At 42.3% G+C, this 17,104-nt stretch overlaps 1 protein-coding gene across 1 annotated transcript in view; it reads right to left on the bottom strand.

Annotated features, from left to right (window-relative positions):
- grb14 (growth factor receptor-bound protein 14) overlaps positions 1-17,104 on the bottom strand; it is a 148,715-nt gene that overhangs the window by 105,165 nt on the left and 26,446 nt on the right. The window contains exon 3 of the mRNA XM_073047430.1: positions 5,066-5,330. Coding sequence (XP_072903531.1) covers positions 5,066-5,330 — 265 coding nt within the window. The remainder of the gene's footprint in view (positions 1-5,065; positions 5,331-17,104) is intronic.

Here is a 17,104-nt window from a genome sequence, read left to right on the forward strand (position 1 = left end):
TGAATGGTATTTTGCAGATTCCTGTACAATGTACAGGAAGACGAGCCTAGTAACAATGTCATGGTTTCCATTATCGGCAAAGCAGGAGCTGTTTATATCAATAGTGGAGTTTGAGGGTTTAAAGACTTCAAATTGCTTACAATGAACATCTGATACAATTACGTTAACATCAGTTGAGTATCAGCACCATCTGTACTTCCACAGGGAGTATCAGAAGTGGACAGAGTGAGCAGTTTCGAGTTCCTGGGTGTCAAGATCTGAGGATCTTACCTGCTCCCAACATATTGATGCAGCTATAAAGGCAAGACAGCAGCTATACTTCATTAGGAGTTGTACGTGCAGCGCATTCTGACAGGCTGCACCACTATCTGGTACGGGGGGGGGGGGGGGAGAGACACTACTGCACTGGACTGAAAGAAGCTGCAGAGGGTTTTAAATCTAGCCAGCTCCATCTTGGGCACTGGCCTACAAAGTACCCAGGACATCTTTAGGGAGCAGTTTCTCAGAAAGACAACGTCCATTATTAAGGACCTCCAGGGCATGCCCTTCTCCTCACTGTTACCATCAAGTAGGAGGTACAGGAGCCTGAAGGCACACACTCAGCGATTCAGGAACAGCTTCCTCCCCTCTGCCATCCGATTCCCAAATAGACACTGAACCCATAAACACTATTTCACTTTAATATACTGTATTTGTTTTTGCAACTAAATGTATATTGTAATTGATTTGCTTTTTACATTTTTTCTCCTGTATTGTATTGCATTGAACTGCTGCAGTGTCAATAAACTTCACATCACATGCCAGTCATTTCCATTTGACCCCAATTTAAAGAGATCTGCTGTACAAAGCATCCTACCTACATGTATTATGACTTAGTATGACAACTGCTCTGCCCATTACCAATGAAAATGGTCGAGTTCTGGACACAGCTCAGTACAGAGAAACCAGCCTCCCATCTATAGACCAACACTTCACTACCTTGATACACAGCCAGCATAGTTGAAGACTCCCCACCCTAGAGATTCTTCCCTCCCATCAAGTAGAAGATATGAAAGTTTAAAGTGTGAACCAACAAGGACAGCTAGCTGTTACTGAAAATGTCCCAGGTATAAAATATACTACCCAAATCTACCACCTTCTTACAGCTTTACAACTGATTGTATGCATGCACTAAAGCTAGTCAGCATTGTTTATTTTACCTTGACTACCTGAATACACTGCAGTAATGAATTGACCTGCATAAAAGTATGAAATTTTGCTGTACTGTCGCACATAAACCATTTTGGTTAAAACAATTATTTTTACACTTTCCTGGGTTAGAAGTTCAGCACAGTAGAAACCGAGTTGAATAATGATCCTTGCAAAACTGAGTACACTGGTAAAAATAAATTAAAGCCAAGCACAACTGTACAACCTTTGATTCCATCTTCGACATGCCACCCCACCTAGTGGCACAAGGAGAACAGCAACATACTTACAAAAGCATCCATCAAAAGTTCTTAGTTCCATATATGGGGAAAATTAATCCAAATACAAATCATTGTACCATAGAGTCATAGCACTACAGCACAGAAAGTCCCTTCAGCCCATCTAGTCTGTGCCAACTTTTTCTGCCTAGGCTTGTTCAGCTGCACCCTCATCTACCCATCAAAAAAATCTTAAATGTTGCAGTTGGAGTCATATCCACAACTTCTGCTGGCAGCTCATTCCACACCTGTCCTAAAGTGATATCCTATTGAGACTGTGCCCGCTGGACAAAGGTTCCTCGCCTCAAACTGAGGGTGCCCTCAAATGTGCTCTGGTTCCCCACCCTCAACATGAGGGCAATCCCTCAGATTTCCCTCAAATCAGGGGATCCCAAACTTTATACCATGGACCCCAGTTTGAGAACCCTGCCTTAAATATTTCACCTTTAACCTATAACCTCTAGTTCTCGTTCCACTCAAGGAGAAAGACTTCATGCATTTGCCCCAATTTTAGCCCTCAATTTTGGCTGTCTCCAAGACTTCCCCTCATTCTCCTATGATCCATGGAATAAAGTCCTAAACTATTCAATCTTTCCCAAAACATAGCTCTCAGGCTGAAACGCCATCCTTTCTGCACTCAAGCTTTAGACCACAAGACATATAAGAATGGAATCATTTGACGGCCTGAGTGTCCTCTCTGCCATCTGATCACTGCCAACTTTCCTGTTCTCCTGCCTCTTCCCTGTAATCTTTCTAATCAAGAAATCACCCTCCACTTTAAATACTGCCAATGACTTAGTGGCTTCCACAGCCATCTGCGTCAATGAACTCTTATAGATTCACCAGCCTCTGGCTGAAGAAATCCCCCTTCTCCTGTTCTGAAGGGTCATCTTTGTGCCCTCAGGTCCTGCAGTCTCCCACTAACAGAAACATCCCCCCCAGCATCTCTCAATATTTAATAACGCAGAAAGAGGCATTTTGAAACTAGAGCCATCAAATGCTCTTCATGTTAGCTTTCATTCCTGACATCTTTCTCAAACATCCCCTAGACCATCTCCAATGCATGCATATACTTTAAGATAAAAAGGCCCAAAAATCTCTAACACTACTCCAAATATGGTCTGACTAATGCTTTTAAAGCCTCAGCATTCAATCCTCAATTTTTATTGTCCTCAAATACTAACACTGCAAAACAAAATTCTTCAGAAACTCTGGTTTATGGAGGGGAATAAATAGACCTAACTAAAGCTTTGGATTTCCAGCCTCTGCAGAAGATGGTGTTGGATTTGCCTTCCTTACTACTGACTCAACCTGCAGATTAACCTTTAGGGAATCCTACATGGGGACTCAAATCCCTTTGCTCTTCAGATTTCTGAATGTGTTCCTTATGCCTTCCTTTACTTCTACCAGAGGATGGCCATACAGGTCCCTTGGTAGTCCTTCTTCCACTTTTCCCATTGTCCTGATCTATCCAAATCTTCATGTAGATCCCCCTTCATCCTCAATACTTCCTGCTACTTCATCTTTGTATTATCCACAAAGCTGGCCATCAATTTTGTAAATCAGATTATTAACATGTGAAAAGTAGCAGATCCAACACTGATCCCTGCATAACACTATATACAAGCCAACCAGAAAAGGCTCCCTATATTCCCAATCTGTCCTCCAATCAGCCAATCTTCTGGCCATGCTTGTAGATTTCTTGTAATACCATTGGTTCTCATCTTGTTAAGCAAACTTTAGTAGCATCTTCTGAAAATTCATGCAAACATCAACAGGCTTCGAAGCTGCTCATTTCCCCAGAATTCCAGATTTGTCAGGCAATTCTCCCTTAAGTAAACCATGCTGACTTCAGCATATTTTATCATGTGCCTCAAGTATCTTGGCAATCAACCAGTTTACAAATTATGGGAAGTGGGTATGACAAATCATTTGAATGGTACATGAATGTCTCAGCATCCACTTTAGAGCTCACGTGGAAATTACAGGATTATTAACCTCCTGCACTTCCCAAAGTTGGAGGCTATAAGCATTTCAAGCACATTACTGAAAGTATCTTTTCCTTCAAACAATACCAATTGCAGTTCACAGCTACAGAGTACTGAAGCACATACATAGCCTTTTTCTGTTTGGGGGGGAAAACAAGAGTGGAAGATTAGAAATGAAATGGTGTCCATCAGGTTGAAATACTGTCTAATCCATTTAATTTGTGAGAAACACTTACTGGAATAAAGATCACAAAAGGGAACAACTATCTGTCTACTTTTAGATGTTCATAGTGCTTTAAAGTAAAAGTAGACAAAGATAGTTGCATTTTCCTTCAAAAATCCAAAAAACTTCTTGTAGCTGAACTTCATTTCTTCTTAGAGATCACCAATTCTGGAAAGCAGTGACTAAAGCATCAAGATTCAAAACAAGTACCTTGTCACATGGAAAATAGGAATACATAAGATTAAGTAGGGTAAAATAAAATGCAAAATATTTAACATTTAAGTGTCTTATTGGAGTATAAATGTTGCACTGTTTGCTGTGTAACCAAAACTATGTAGTCAGCTTTGAGCTTGCTATTTGCTATGCATGTATCCAATTTAGTAGGAGAATGAAATCTTAAGAATGTAGAAGATAATGGGGTGCTAATGAGAGGCTAGCTAAGAGATGTAGATTAGAACATGATTAGTCAATGGGTTGAAACAATAGCGGCGGATGTACTTTGGATATGTTAATGCAACTAAACCAGGAGATTGCTATAAAAAATACTATGTACAAGGGGTGGGCAATCGGCGACTAGCTCACTGACTCTCTCAGCTTTGATTTGCAAATTAAAGTTTAATACTTCTTGAAGAATCTTCTGCGTCTCCTGGTCGTTTGTGGGGCACGAGAAACCACGACAGTCTCCAGTTTGATGTATGTGTGATGTGATAGACCCAGAAGATGCTTAAAAACATTTAGCTTTAAATGCATTTTTCAATGCTAGACTACAGTCAATTATTTTTTCAAGTAATCTTCCATGCAAAGATGTTAGATTGAAGGATATATATAGTTTCATTTTACATGCAACTAGTTGAGTTTCCTCCACCTTTCATGAATAAGCTGAAATCTATCACTGGATGGACACTGCACAAGTAGATCGTGTTATTACAACTTCTGTATTTCCACAATTAACTGCCCATGCTCTCCCAAATTCACTGACTAATCTCAAATTGTAGTACCTCCATTTGTTCTCTCAAATTAAATACTATTCAGCTCTGCTCACAAGTAGGAACTAAAATTCAAGGAGTATGGTCTACTGAGGAATTTCAATTTGCACTTAGCCAAAACAAAAGTCTTTCAGACAGTAAGTACCAGAAGGGCAAAACATTATATTGTCACAAATATGAAGTGTACAGGTTTTGGTTTTAAAACCCCACCAACATCTAAATGCGCAACTTACATGTCATTTTAACCAGGTATTTACTTCATAACCACTCTCCAAGCCTTAGTGTAACAGGAACACTACCAGAGAGGGACTAAAGTCTACTTGACAACCCGAAATTTTGCTAAACTAGACGTCAAATACAAAACAATCAAGGCAACATGCAAAAGAACTAGATTGTACTCACCGAAGTACTGGGTTTTGGTGCAGACAAGGAACTTTTGGGACGTACTGAAGGATTCACTGCAGCAGCAGAAGGGCTTGGAATGGATGATGCAGACGCTGTTCCTGCACTGGTTGGTGAAACTGCCATTTTAGCACCCTCTTTTGCACTGGTTGGCGAAACTGCCATTTTAGCACCCTCTTTGGCACTGGTTGGCGAAACTGTTTCTTTAGCACCTTCTTTAGCACTGGGCATTGCCGCTGCTGTTTCAGGACCCCCTTTTTCACTCCTATGTCAAGAAAATTGCAGTTCCATACAAGTTTAAACAAACTCAATACAAAAAACCCACATTAGGCAGCAATATCTATGTGATTAACCTCAAATTTAAATATAATTGTGTTCTTTGTCAGTCCTTCAAAACTGAAGTCTTACTTTGCCTAGAGTTGGAGGGATTGAAAAGTATCTTCTAACTTAATAAATTGGATATCCTTTAATATAACACACAAGGCAAAACAATGAATGTCAAGGCATATGGAAAATTGGAAATAAAAATCAAATCCTTGAAATACTCACCAGGTGACACATTGAAGAGAGTTAACATTTCAACTCAATGACTATGGTCAGAACTCTTACAAGTACTGTACAACTTGAATTTCTTTATTTTTGCACTTGTTTGGATAATTTTGCTACCTAATTACAAAAGCTGACTTTTTATCCAGGTCAGATTTGGAGCCAATACAGCCACTAGTCTAATGTATAATGTTATATCTCTACCACTACAAAAACATTTTGCAAGCTCCATTAGCCTTTTACATTGCTAAAATTGTTTCAAAGTGTCCCAGCTCAACATGACTCATCAGCAATGAAGATTTAACATCCAAATGACTTCACTCTCAACTATTTCAGAACCTTTTGAATCCTTTAGTTCACTTGAAGGACATTCAAGTGTAGTACAGAAATAAAGCAAAATTCCTGCTTGCCACCAAATACTTAAATGACATGCATTTCCTATCATGTGGCACAGCTAAAGCAACAAGGAGCACAGGATTCAACAACTTCATTTGATACTTTGATCAGCTTTGACCATCTGGTCCGCATTTAAAAATGGAGGATGTTCTGATCAGACACACTTGTGTTGGGCTGCTCTAGCATCTAGACTGCCTCTGTCTCCAAACCAGAAACTTCAGCACCATCCCCCCGCCACCTAAAATACTACTTCATTACTTCTACTACAATCACTTGTATTTCCTTTAGAAAAGGAAATCTCCACTTGTAAATCAGATGCACTGCAAGATAACCAAAGAGCAAGCCCCTTGGGGCAGTCAAGTTCAACTTCAAGTTTGTCATTCAACTGTACACATGTATGCCCCCTGAACCAAGGTGCTCACAATACTCTTACCTCAACTGAATTATTACCACCTGTAAATTAATAAGATTAATGTGCATTTGTGACAAGTTCAAAGCCAACTACAACACTACAGGTGCTTTTATGCAATGAGACCTGAGTGGCGGCAGGGAGTCCGGTAATCTCAGGGCCTGGAGAGACAAGGTGCTTCTCATCCCAACAGTCCTTGTGTTAATGCTACAGTGCCTCCTGTCTGATGGCAGAGGTGAAAGATTTGAGTATTCATTGGCAATGCCAAGGGCCTCCCATATGCAGTACTCCTGATAAATACCCAGTGAGTGGAAGAGCAACCCCCAGTGAATCTCTCAGCAACCCTTGCAATCCTTTAGAGGAACAGGCAGTCATGTGCCTTTCAATTCCTGTACCAGCTGATGCTCCTGTAAAAATTGGTTTTTAACAGCAGTGCAGGGGAGCCACACTTGCCTCACTCTTCAGGAAGTGAAGACTATGCTGTAATTTCTTGATCAAAATGGTGTTCATGGACTAGGTGAGATCATTCATAACGTGCATTCCAGGAAACTTCCATGCAGTCAAGCTGTGTTTGTGCATTTAGGAAGGTGCAGGCCGCCCACATTCATCTTGACTGCATTGAGATTCAAGCTGTGCTAACACTATTCTACCAGTTGCTCGTCTCATTGATGACGCCAACAGGTTTGCATCTTGGTCCCTCTGCAAGATAGCTACACAAAACCCAAAGATGCCTACACCACAGTCTCCAGTACAAATCAAATGATAACCTTGCAAAACTGCCTTTCCCAAAATGAATGCCCAGATGTAGTGTGCACAAAGTAGTTTCAAGCTATAAACACAAGGTGGCCCTGGAAGTCAATTTTTACACTTGTTTTATTCTACCTAACAGAATGAGGCAGAGTTTCAGTTAAAGTTATTGGCCACTTCATGTTCTAAGATTACAAAGATTGGCTTTATAGGTTACCACGTGGTTTAATATTGCAATCTAATTTGTCCAGTCAGTGCACACGAGCAGCAGCAACTTGTCCCATGACACTGAGCACTAGCGCTCCAAGGCTGCGTGCTCAATCAAACTTGCTGTTCACACAGCCGACGCATGACTGTCACAGGATCCAGCTCAAGCCCTGTCATGAAGTTTGGCCTCATCAGGAATGAAGACGAGACGGGAGTATGGAGGAACTGAAGCAACACAAAATGGTGGAGGAACTTAGGTCAGGCAGCATCAAGGAAGAGTACAACTGACATTCCCCACTGAAGGGTTGCGGTCCGAAACGTCAACTGTATTCTTTTCTTAGATTTCTGGCTTGCCGAGTTCCTCTAGTATTTTGTGTTGCTCAGATTTCCAGGTTCTCTTGTTTGATAGAGGAAGTGGAGTGGCTTGTGGTTTAGTGTGAGAACAACCCAAACCTGAATGTGAAGACAAGGAAGTCACTGTGGACTTCAGGAAGGTGCAGACAAACTACCTCCCCCACTTCTGCAAATATATGGCTCTTCCATGGAGTTAAGTGCACCAAGTTCTGGGAGTTCGTGCTATAGATGACCTCACCTGGTTCCCAATACCCTGAATGAGGCACAGCAGCACTTCCATACCCTAAGATAGAGGCAGCAAGGCTCCCCACTTCCCCCCATCTTAACTGTTTTACAGGAGCACCATTGAGAGTGCCCTGACAAGTTGCACCTCCATCTGCTATGGGAGCAGCTGAACATTGGACTGGAAGTCCCTACAAAAGGTCTGAGAACTCCTGAGGGGATCATTGGGGTTTCCAAAACATCCATTGGGGACATTTATCAGGAGTGGTGCACATGCAGGGCCCTTAGTATTCAGGATCCAACGCAGCATCCTCAGTTTCCTGCCTGATGGTAGAGAGTCAATGATGCACAAAGAAAACCCAGTCAGGATGAGAGTTTCTTCCCCCAGGCCATTAGGCTTCTGAACTCCCCACTGCATCATATTCAAAGTTTTCCTAGTTAATCTGGTCTGTACCTTACAATATTTATTAATACATCGTTATTTATGAGAAATTCCCCTGTGGATTTTATGCTTGCCTTCCTAAAATTTGTGTTGTGTGCTACTGCGCCTAGTTTGGGGAAATACTGTCTTGTTTCTATATACATTATATAGATGTATATAGTTAAATGACAATAAAGCTGACACATCTGAGCAATCAGCATCCCCCAAGAGCTGCTTTACTTACATCACACTTAACACACTGGCTCAACAGGCCTGCTTTCTGACACTAGACAAGAATCCTCAGCTGTAACAGTACTTCACAAGTTAATCAGATACAATCACTATTTTTAAAGGGGCATTTGATAGACACTCAAACAGGTAAAACAAAATGATAGCTTGTTCAGCAAATGTAATGGAGATTAGAAAGTCACTGGTGCAGCTTATGGGACAAAAGGGCCTATTTGTGTGTACAAGTAAAACAGACTTGAAGATGGACCCAAAATAGAATCATAGACCCCCAGTCAGTTCAGACAGGCAACATCTCCACAATTGCCATCAACACAGGTGCATTACAGGCTGGTGTACTTAGCCCCCTGCTCTACACCTATGACTAAGCAGAGTTCCAATTCCATATTCACATCTACTCATGACACCACTTGTGGCCAAATCAAATGTGATGAATCAGCATACAGGAAGGAGATTGAAAATTTCACTGAGTGGTGTCCAGACAACTCCTCACTCAATGTCAGACAACTCCTCACTCAATGTCAGACAACTCCTCACTCAATGTCAGACAACTCCTCACTCAATGTCAGACAACTCCTCACTCAATGTCAGACAACTCCTCACTCAATGTCAGACAACTCCTCACTCAATGTCAGACAACTCCTCACTCAATGTCAGACAACTCCTCACTCAATGTCAGACAACTCCTCACTCAATGTCAGACAACTCCTCACTCAATGTCAGACAACTCCTCACTCAATGTCAGACAACTCCTCACTCAATGTCAGACAACTCCTCACTCAATGTCAGACAACTCCTCACTCAATGTCAGACAACTCCTCACTCAATGTCAGACAACTCCTCACTCAATGTCAGACAACTCCTCACTCAATGTCAGACAACTCCTCACTCAATGTCAGACAACTCCTCACTCAATGTCAGACAACTCCTCACTCAATGTCAGACAACTCCTCACTCAATGTCAGACAACTCCTCACTCAATGTCAGACAACTCCTCACTCAATGTCAGACAACTCCTCACTCAATGTCAGACAACTCCTCACTCAATGTCAGACAACTCCTCACTCAATGTCAGACAACTCCTCACTCAATGTCAGACAACTCCTCACTCAATGTCAGACAACTCCTCACTCAATGTCAGACAACTCCTCACTCAATGTCAGACAACTCCTCACTCAATGTCAGACAACTCCTCACTCAATGTCAGACAACTCCTCACTCAATGTCAGACAACTCCTCACTCAATGTCAGACAACTCCTCACTCAATGTCAGACAACTCCTCACTCAATGTCAGACAACTCCTCACTCAATGTCAGACAACTCCTCACTCAATGTCAGACAACTCCTCACTCAATGTCAGACAACTCCTCACTCAATGTCAGACAACTCCTCACTCAATGTCAGACAACTCCTCACTCAATGTCAGACAACTCCTCACTCAATGTCAGACAACTCCTCACTCAATGTCAGACAACTCCTCACTCAATGTCAGACAACTCCTCACTCAATGTCAGACAACTCCTCACTCAATGTCAGACAACTCCTCACTCAATGTCAGACAACTCCTCACTCAATGTCAGACAACTCCTCACTCAATGTCAGACAACTCCTCACTCAATGTCAGACAACTCCTCACTCAATGTCAGACAACTCCTCACTCAATGTCAGACAACTCCTCACTCAATGTCAGCAAGACCAAGGAGCTCAGGAAAAGGAAGAGGTCCATGAGCTAGTCCTCAGAAGGTTAGGAACTTTGAATTCCTTTGTTACTATTTCAGAGGACCCATCCTGGACCAAGGGCAACCATGAAGAAAGCACCTAATTGAGAGCCTGCAGAGATTCAGCACATCTAAAACTGACAAACTGCTACAGGTCAACTGGAGTGTATACCGATTGGCTGCATCACAACCTGGTATGGACTGGACAGAAAAATCTGCAAAAGGTAGTAATTCAGCCTAGCACACAGGTAAAACCCTCCCTACTGCTGAGCACACCTACATGGAATGCAACAGAAATCTCACCACCTAGATCATGGTCTCCTCATTGCTGCCACTCAGTAGAAGATAGGACCCTCAGGACTCACCACCAGGTTCAAGAACAGTTACTACCTCTCAACTACCTGGCTCTTGAATAAAAGGGATAACGACTCACTTGCCCCATCATTGAATTGCACCTACAACCAATAATCTTACTTTAAGGACTGTTATTATTTACTACTATTTATATTTGCATTTGTAGTTTGTCATCCCCAGCATTCTGGCTATTCTTTCATTCTGTTGTAGTTACTAATTCTATAGGTTTGCTGAGTATGCCCACAGGAAAATGAATTAGAGTTATACATGGTGACATACATGTACTTTAAATTTACTTGAACTTTGACGGGTACAGCACAGAAACAGGCCCCTTGGCCTACTCCATCTGCACAAAACAATTTAAACTGCCTACTCTTATTTACCTGCACCCAGAACATAGACCTCCATTTACCTATCTGCCATATACCTATCCAAACTTTGAAACTGAGCTTGCATTCACTTACGTTGGTAAGTCATTCCACACTAATGACCGAGTGAAGTTTTCCCTCACATTTCCCTTAATTTTACCTTTCATCCTTCTGACCTCGTTGTAGTCCCATCCAATTTCGGTGGGAAAAGCCTTCTTGTTTTACCCATCTATAACTATTCAATTTTGTATACCTCTAAATCTTCTACATACCAAGGAATCAAGTCCTAACCTATTCAGTCTTTCCATATACCCTCCAGTCCTAGCAACATTCTTTTAAGTCTTCTGGTCTTTCAACTTCAGTCAATACTTCAATGCAAATCACCCATTGTATTAACAGGATGAATTGTTGGTGTGCATAGATTTAAGGCAGTCTTCCCCCACACCACTGGGTGGCAGATATGGAACCAGTTACTAAAGGAAACTTAGAGGGTTGTCCAATTACAACAGTTAAGACATTTGTATTTATGCATGATAGGAATACGAGCCAAACAGACAAAAATGGGACCAACTCAGACTGCTTGGTCAGCATTGAGGAGCTGGGCTGAAGGATTTATCTCCATGCTATTCAATTTAACACTACATTCAGATGTTCTGAATAATTTTAGACACTTGCTGTACTGGAGAGTGGGCAGTACTGGACCTGGTTCCAGGGATAGCAACTTTGCCATACAAGCAACAACCTAGCAGATGTGACCTACATGCGAGTTTTGTCCCACAGGATCTTATGGAAACTTAATTTGAAGGGAGGATGTTCCCCCCATGGTTCAGGAGTTTATAATTAATAGTTACTCAGAATAAGGGTTGGTTAGTTAGGACAGGATGGAGGAGAAATTTCTTTATTTAGTGATAAATCTTGGAAGTTTTTTATTCCATAGATGCCAAAGACTTGGGTGATTGAGCTCAAGAGTAGAAAAAGGAAAACAGTTCAAATAAATCTATCAGAGTACATGTCACCATATACAACCAAAATACATTTTCTTGAGGTAAAAAGGTAGGAACTGACACCAGGTAGAAAATAGACACCTTGAATGGTAAACCAGGTCAAGTCAGATGACAGATCCACATTCCCACAAGACATAGGTCAGAATTAGGCCAATTGAGTCTGCTCTGCCATTCAATCATGGCTGATCCCTCTCCCCCCAGGTCTTGGCCTTCTCCCCATAACCTTTGATGCCATGGCCAATCAAGAACCTAGCAATCTCTACCTTAAATACACCCAACACAACAACCTGGCCTCCACAGCTGCCCACGGTAACAAATTCAGCACCCTCCAGCTGAGAAATTTCTCCACATTTTAAATGCAAGACCCTCTATCCCAAGGCCTTGTGCCCTAGACGCCCCCCAATATCCTTTCCAAATCTGTCTAGGCCTTCCAATATTTGAAATGTTTCAATGAGATCCTCCCACCTCCTAAAATTCCAGTGGGGACAGACCCATCAAATGTTCTTCATACAAGGACCCTTTTATTCCCAGAATCACCCTTGTGAACCTCCTCGGAACCCTCTCCAATGCCAACACACCTTTTTAGATTAGGATCTCAAAACTGTACATAATATTCAAGGTGAGGCTTCACCAGTGCTTTATATAAAGCCCAGCATCATATCCCTGCTCTTGAATTCGGAATGTCAACATTTCATTTGCCTTCCTCACCACCAGCTCTACCTGCAAGTTAACCTCTAGGGTGTTCTGCACAAGAACTCCCAAGTCCCTTTGCATGTTAGATTTTTGGATTTTCTCCCCGTTTAGAAAGTAGTATGGACATTTATTTCTACTACTGAAGTGCATGACCATGCATTGTCCAACATAGTATTTCATTTGCTGCTTTTTTTGCCCGTTCTCCTAATCCAAGTCCTTCTGCAGCCTATCTAATTCTTCAACACTACCTGCCCCTCCACCAATCTTCAGATCTGCAAACTTGGCAACAAAGCAATCTAGTCTGTTATCTAAATCATTGAAATACAGCATAAAAGCAATCCCAACAGACCCCCGCAGGACACTAGTCACTGGCAGTCAACCAGAACAAGATCCTTTTATTCCCACGCAGCCAATCTCCAATTCTTTAAGTCAAGATGCTTTTGATCCCGACTTCCAGAGCACATGAGTCCAAAAAATAAATAAAGTACAACACAAGTAGGAGCAACACAGGAGCAGGAGTAGGCTTTTTGGCCTGATAAGCTCTGCCGATAAGGTCATGGCTGATCTGGCCATGGACTCATCTCCACCTTCCTGCCTCCACCCCCCCCCCCCCCCGCCATAATCCTCAATTTCCCCAACAATGCAAAAATCTATCCAATGTTGTCTTAAATATATTTACTGAGGTAGACCACTGCTTCATTGGGCAGAGAATTCAGATTCACCACTCCGAGAAAAGTTTCTCCTCATCTCCCTCCTAAATCCTCTTCCCTGAAACTGAGGGAACGTCCCCTAGTTCTAGTCTCACCTATCAGTGGAAGCATCTTTCCCACCTCTGTTCTACCCCTTTCACAACTTTACACGTTTCTACAAGATCTCATTCTTCTGAATTCCTGCCAAGTAGAATCCCAGGTAACTCAATCTCTCCTCATAGTCTAACCCCTTTATCTCTGGAATCAACTTGAACCTCCTCTGCACTGCTTCCAAAGCCAATATACCTTCCTCAAATAATGAGACCAGAACTGCAAACAGTACTTCATCTACAGCCTTGTACCCTGTACAGTTGCAGCACAAATTCAATCCCTCTAGCAATGAAGGCCAACATTCCATCCGACTTCGATAGCCCACTCCACCTGCAAACCAGCCTTTTGAGATTCATGCACAAGCACCATCAAGTCCCTCTGCACAGCAGTATGCTGCAACTTTTTTTTTAAAAAAACCATTTAACCATGATCTATTTTTCCTTCCAAAGTGATTACCTCATTCACCAACATCATACTCATCTGCCAGATCCTTGTCCACTCACTTAACCCGAGTTAAGACTCCCCACAATTTACTTTTCCACTCATGTCATCAGCAAACTTAAATACACTACACTCAGTCCCCTCTTCCAGATTGAGAATGTAGATCATGTACAGTTGCCAGCCCAGCACCAAGCCCTGTGGCACACTACTCACCACTGATTGCCAACTGGAGAAACACCAATTTATCCCAACTCTTTCTACCAAAGAGCCAATCCTCTGTCCATGCCAATACATCACCCCCCCCCCCCCCACATCTATGCATCCTTATCTTATGGATGATTCTTTTATGTGGCACCTTATCAAACACCTTCTGGAAATCCAAGTAAATAATGTCCATCTGGTCCCCTCTACTCACTATGCTCATCGTATCCTCAAAGTCCTCCAGCAAGTTTGTCAAACAGGACCTGCCTTTGCTGAATCCCTGCTGCATCTGCCTGATGGATCTATTTCTTTCCAGATGCCCGTTTCTTCTTTAATGATAGCTTCAAGCATTTCCCCCAACTACAGATTCACCATCTTCCAATCTGCCAGGACCTGCCCGGAGTGCAGAGAACTTTGGTAAATCTGCAAAGCCTCTACAATTTCTGCCATTTCTTTCAGTACCCTGCAATGCATTCCATCAGGACCAGGGGCTATTTATCTCCAGAACCACTAGTTTGCTCAGTACTACCCCTCTAGTGATATCTATTGAGGTCCTCACCTCCCAATCCACCCATAACCTCTCCTTGGCTTGTTAAATGTGTCCTCCACCATGAAGACCGACACAAAATAGTCAAAGCCTTGGCCATTTCTTCATTACCCAACATCAATTCTCTTCTCATCCTCCAAGGGACCTACATTCACTTTAGCCACCCTTTTCTGCTTTATATTGTAAAAGCTTACTATCAACTTTTATATTTTGTGCCAGTTTATTTTTAAGGTGTTGCTTCCTTTTACTTATTGCTCACTTAGTGATATTTTGCTTTTTAAAAATCTCAATCTTCCAGTTTCCCACTACTCTTGCCAGCTTGGTATGGATGAGCTTTTACTTTCATGCCTTTTATTTCCCTTAGTTATCCAAGACTGGCTCTCACCACCCTTGCTGTCCTTGATCTTAACTGGAATATACTTTTCTAGAACACCTTAAAAAAAAATCTTCACTGGTCTTCCACTGTTCCTCAACCGTCCCACCAATAAAACTCGTGTTCCCACTCTACACCAGCCAAATCCTCCCTCATGATTTATTTTCCCTTACTTCGGCATAATACAATGACTTTAGATTGAACTACTGCACCTCCATTTGTACGAGAAACTCAGTCATACTTTAATCACTTTCTAAGAGGATCCCCTACAAGATCACCAATTTTACCCATCTCATTGCACAGGATCAGATCCAAGATCACATTGCCTTGTAGGTTCAGTAATATGTTGTTCAAGAAAGCCATCATGGATGCATTCTATGAAGTCCTCCTCAAGACTACCTCTTATTCACCCAATGTGCAAGTCAAGTCCCCCATGACTGCAGTGCCATTCTTACATGCCTCATATTTCTTGGTTTATTGCCTGTGCCACTATAATGTTATTATTTGGTGGCCGATAGACAACTCTCACCAGTGATTTTTTCCTCTTTACTACTCCTAATCTCTACCCGGATGGATTCAACATTCTGCTCCTTGGATCTTAGTCATTCACCATCACCCTGATCTCATCTTTAATTAAGAGTGCTACCCCACCTCCCTTACCTTCCTGCCTATCCTTCCATATTACCCGATACCTTTGGATATTTAATTCCCAATTCTCTCCACCCTGCAAACACATTTCTGTAATGGCCATTAAATCATACCCCTTTGTATTGATTTGTGCCACAAGTACACTGACCTTGTTTCGAATATTGTGGGCATTCAAATAAAGTGCCCTTACACTCATTGTGCTTTTAAAAGCTTGTAAACCCTTTTTACTCTGCACTGATTTTTCTTCACTCCACTCTGATCTTTTGCTTTATTTTTTTTAATCCACTTTTTACTTTATCCATATTTCTCCAATCTGTTGAATTCCACCCCCCCCCCCCCCATTTAGTTTAAAGCCCTATCCACAGCTTTAGTTATGCTGTTTGCTAGGATCAAGATCCCATCACAGTTCAGGTGGAGCCTGTCCCAATGGTACAGCCCCCTCCTTTCCCCCAATACTAGTGCCATTTTCCATTAATTCAAATCCATTTCTCCCACCAATCCTTGAGCCATGCATTTAACTCAAGTTTCTTGACCCTATGCCAGTTTGTATGTGGCTCAGATAGTAATCTAGAGATACCACCTTTTTGATTCTGCTTTTTAAATTCAGTCCCTAGCTGCTCAAATTCCAGCAGAACCCCTTTCCTTGTTCTACCCATGTCATTGGTACCCACATGGACCACAACAACTGGATCTATCCCCTCCCACTGCAAATTCTTCTGCAGGTCAGATAACCATGCCCCCAAACCCGGGCAGGCAAAAGCCTTTGGGATGCTCTATCCTCATGACAGTGAACTCTGTCCATTCCCCTTACTATACTATCTCCAATTGACACTAGATTTATCTTCTCCCAGTCTTGAGTGGCTCCCAAGTGCCACAGTTGGGTTGCTCAATCTCACTACACCCCCACTCTTGTCCACAAAGGGAGCATGAATCTGACTTGTTGGACAAGCTCAAGAACAGAGGCTCCTCCAGCACTGTCTCTTGGATCCCATTACCCACCTCACTCACAATCACACCTGCTTGTCCCTGACCACAGACTGGATTTGAGGCAGCTAGTCTAATGGGTGTGACTACCTCCTGAAACAAAATCCAGGTGACTCTCCCCCTCCCTGATGAGCCACAGTGTTTGAAGCTCAGATTCCAGGTCATCAACTTTGAGCCCGAGTTCTGCGCAGCCAACGCTTGCTACAGATGTGGTCACCAGGAACCAGAATGGGGTCCACCAGCTCCCACATCATTCAGCTAAAGCCTGGCCTTGCATCATCCCTTTAATTAGCTGTAGTTTACTGACTTTGTTCTACCACTACAAAAGCCTTACCTGCAGCTCAAGAGGCTTCAGCAAG

The sequence above is a fragment of the Hemitrygon akajei genome, chromosome 5, assembly GCF_048418815.1.
Source record: "Hemitrygon akajei chromosome 5, sHemAka1.3, whole genome shotgun sequence".
Lineage (NCBI taxonomy): Eukaryota > Metazoa > Chordata > Chondrichthyes > Myliobatiformes > Dasyatidae > Hemitrygon > Hemitrygon akajei.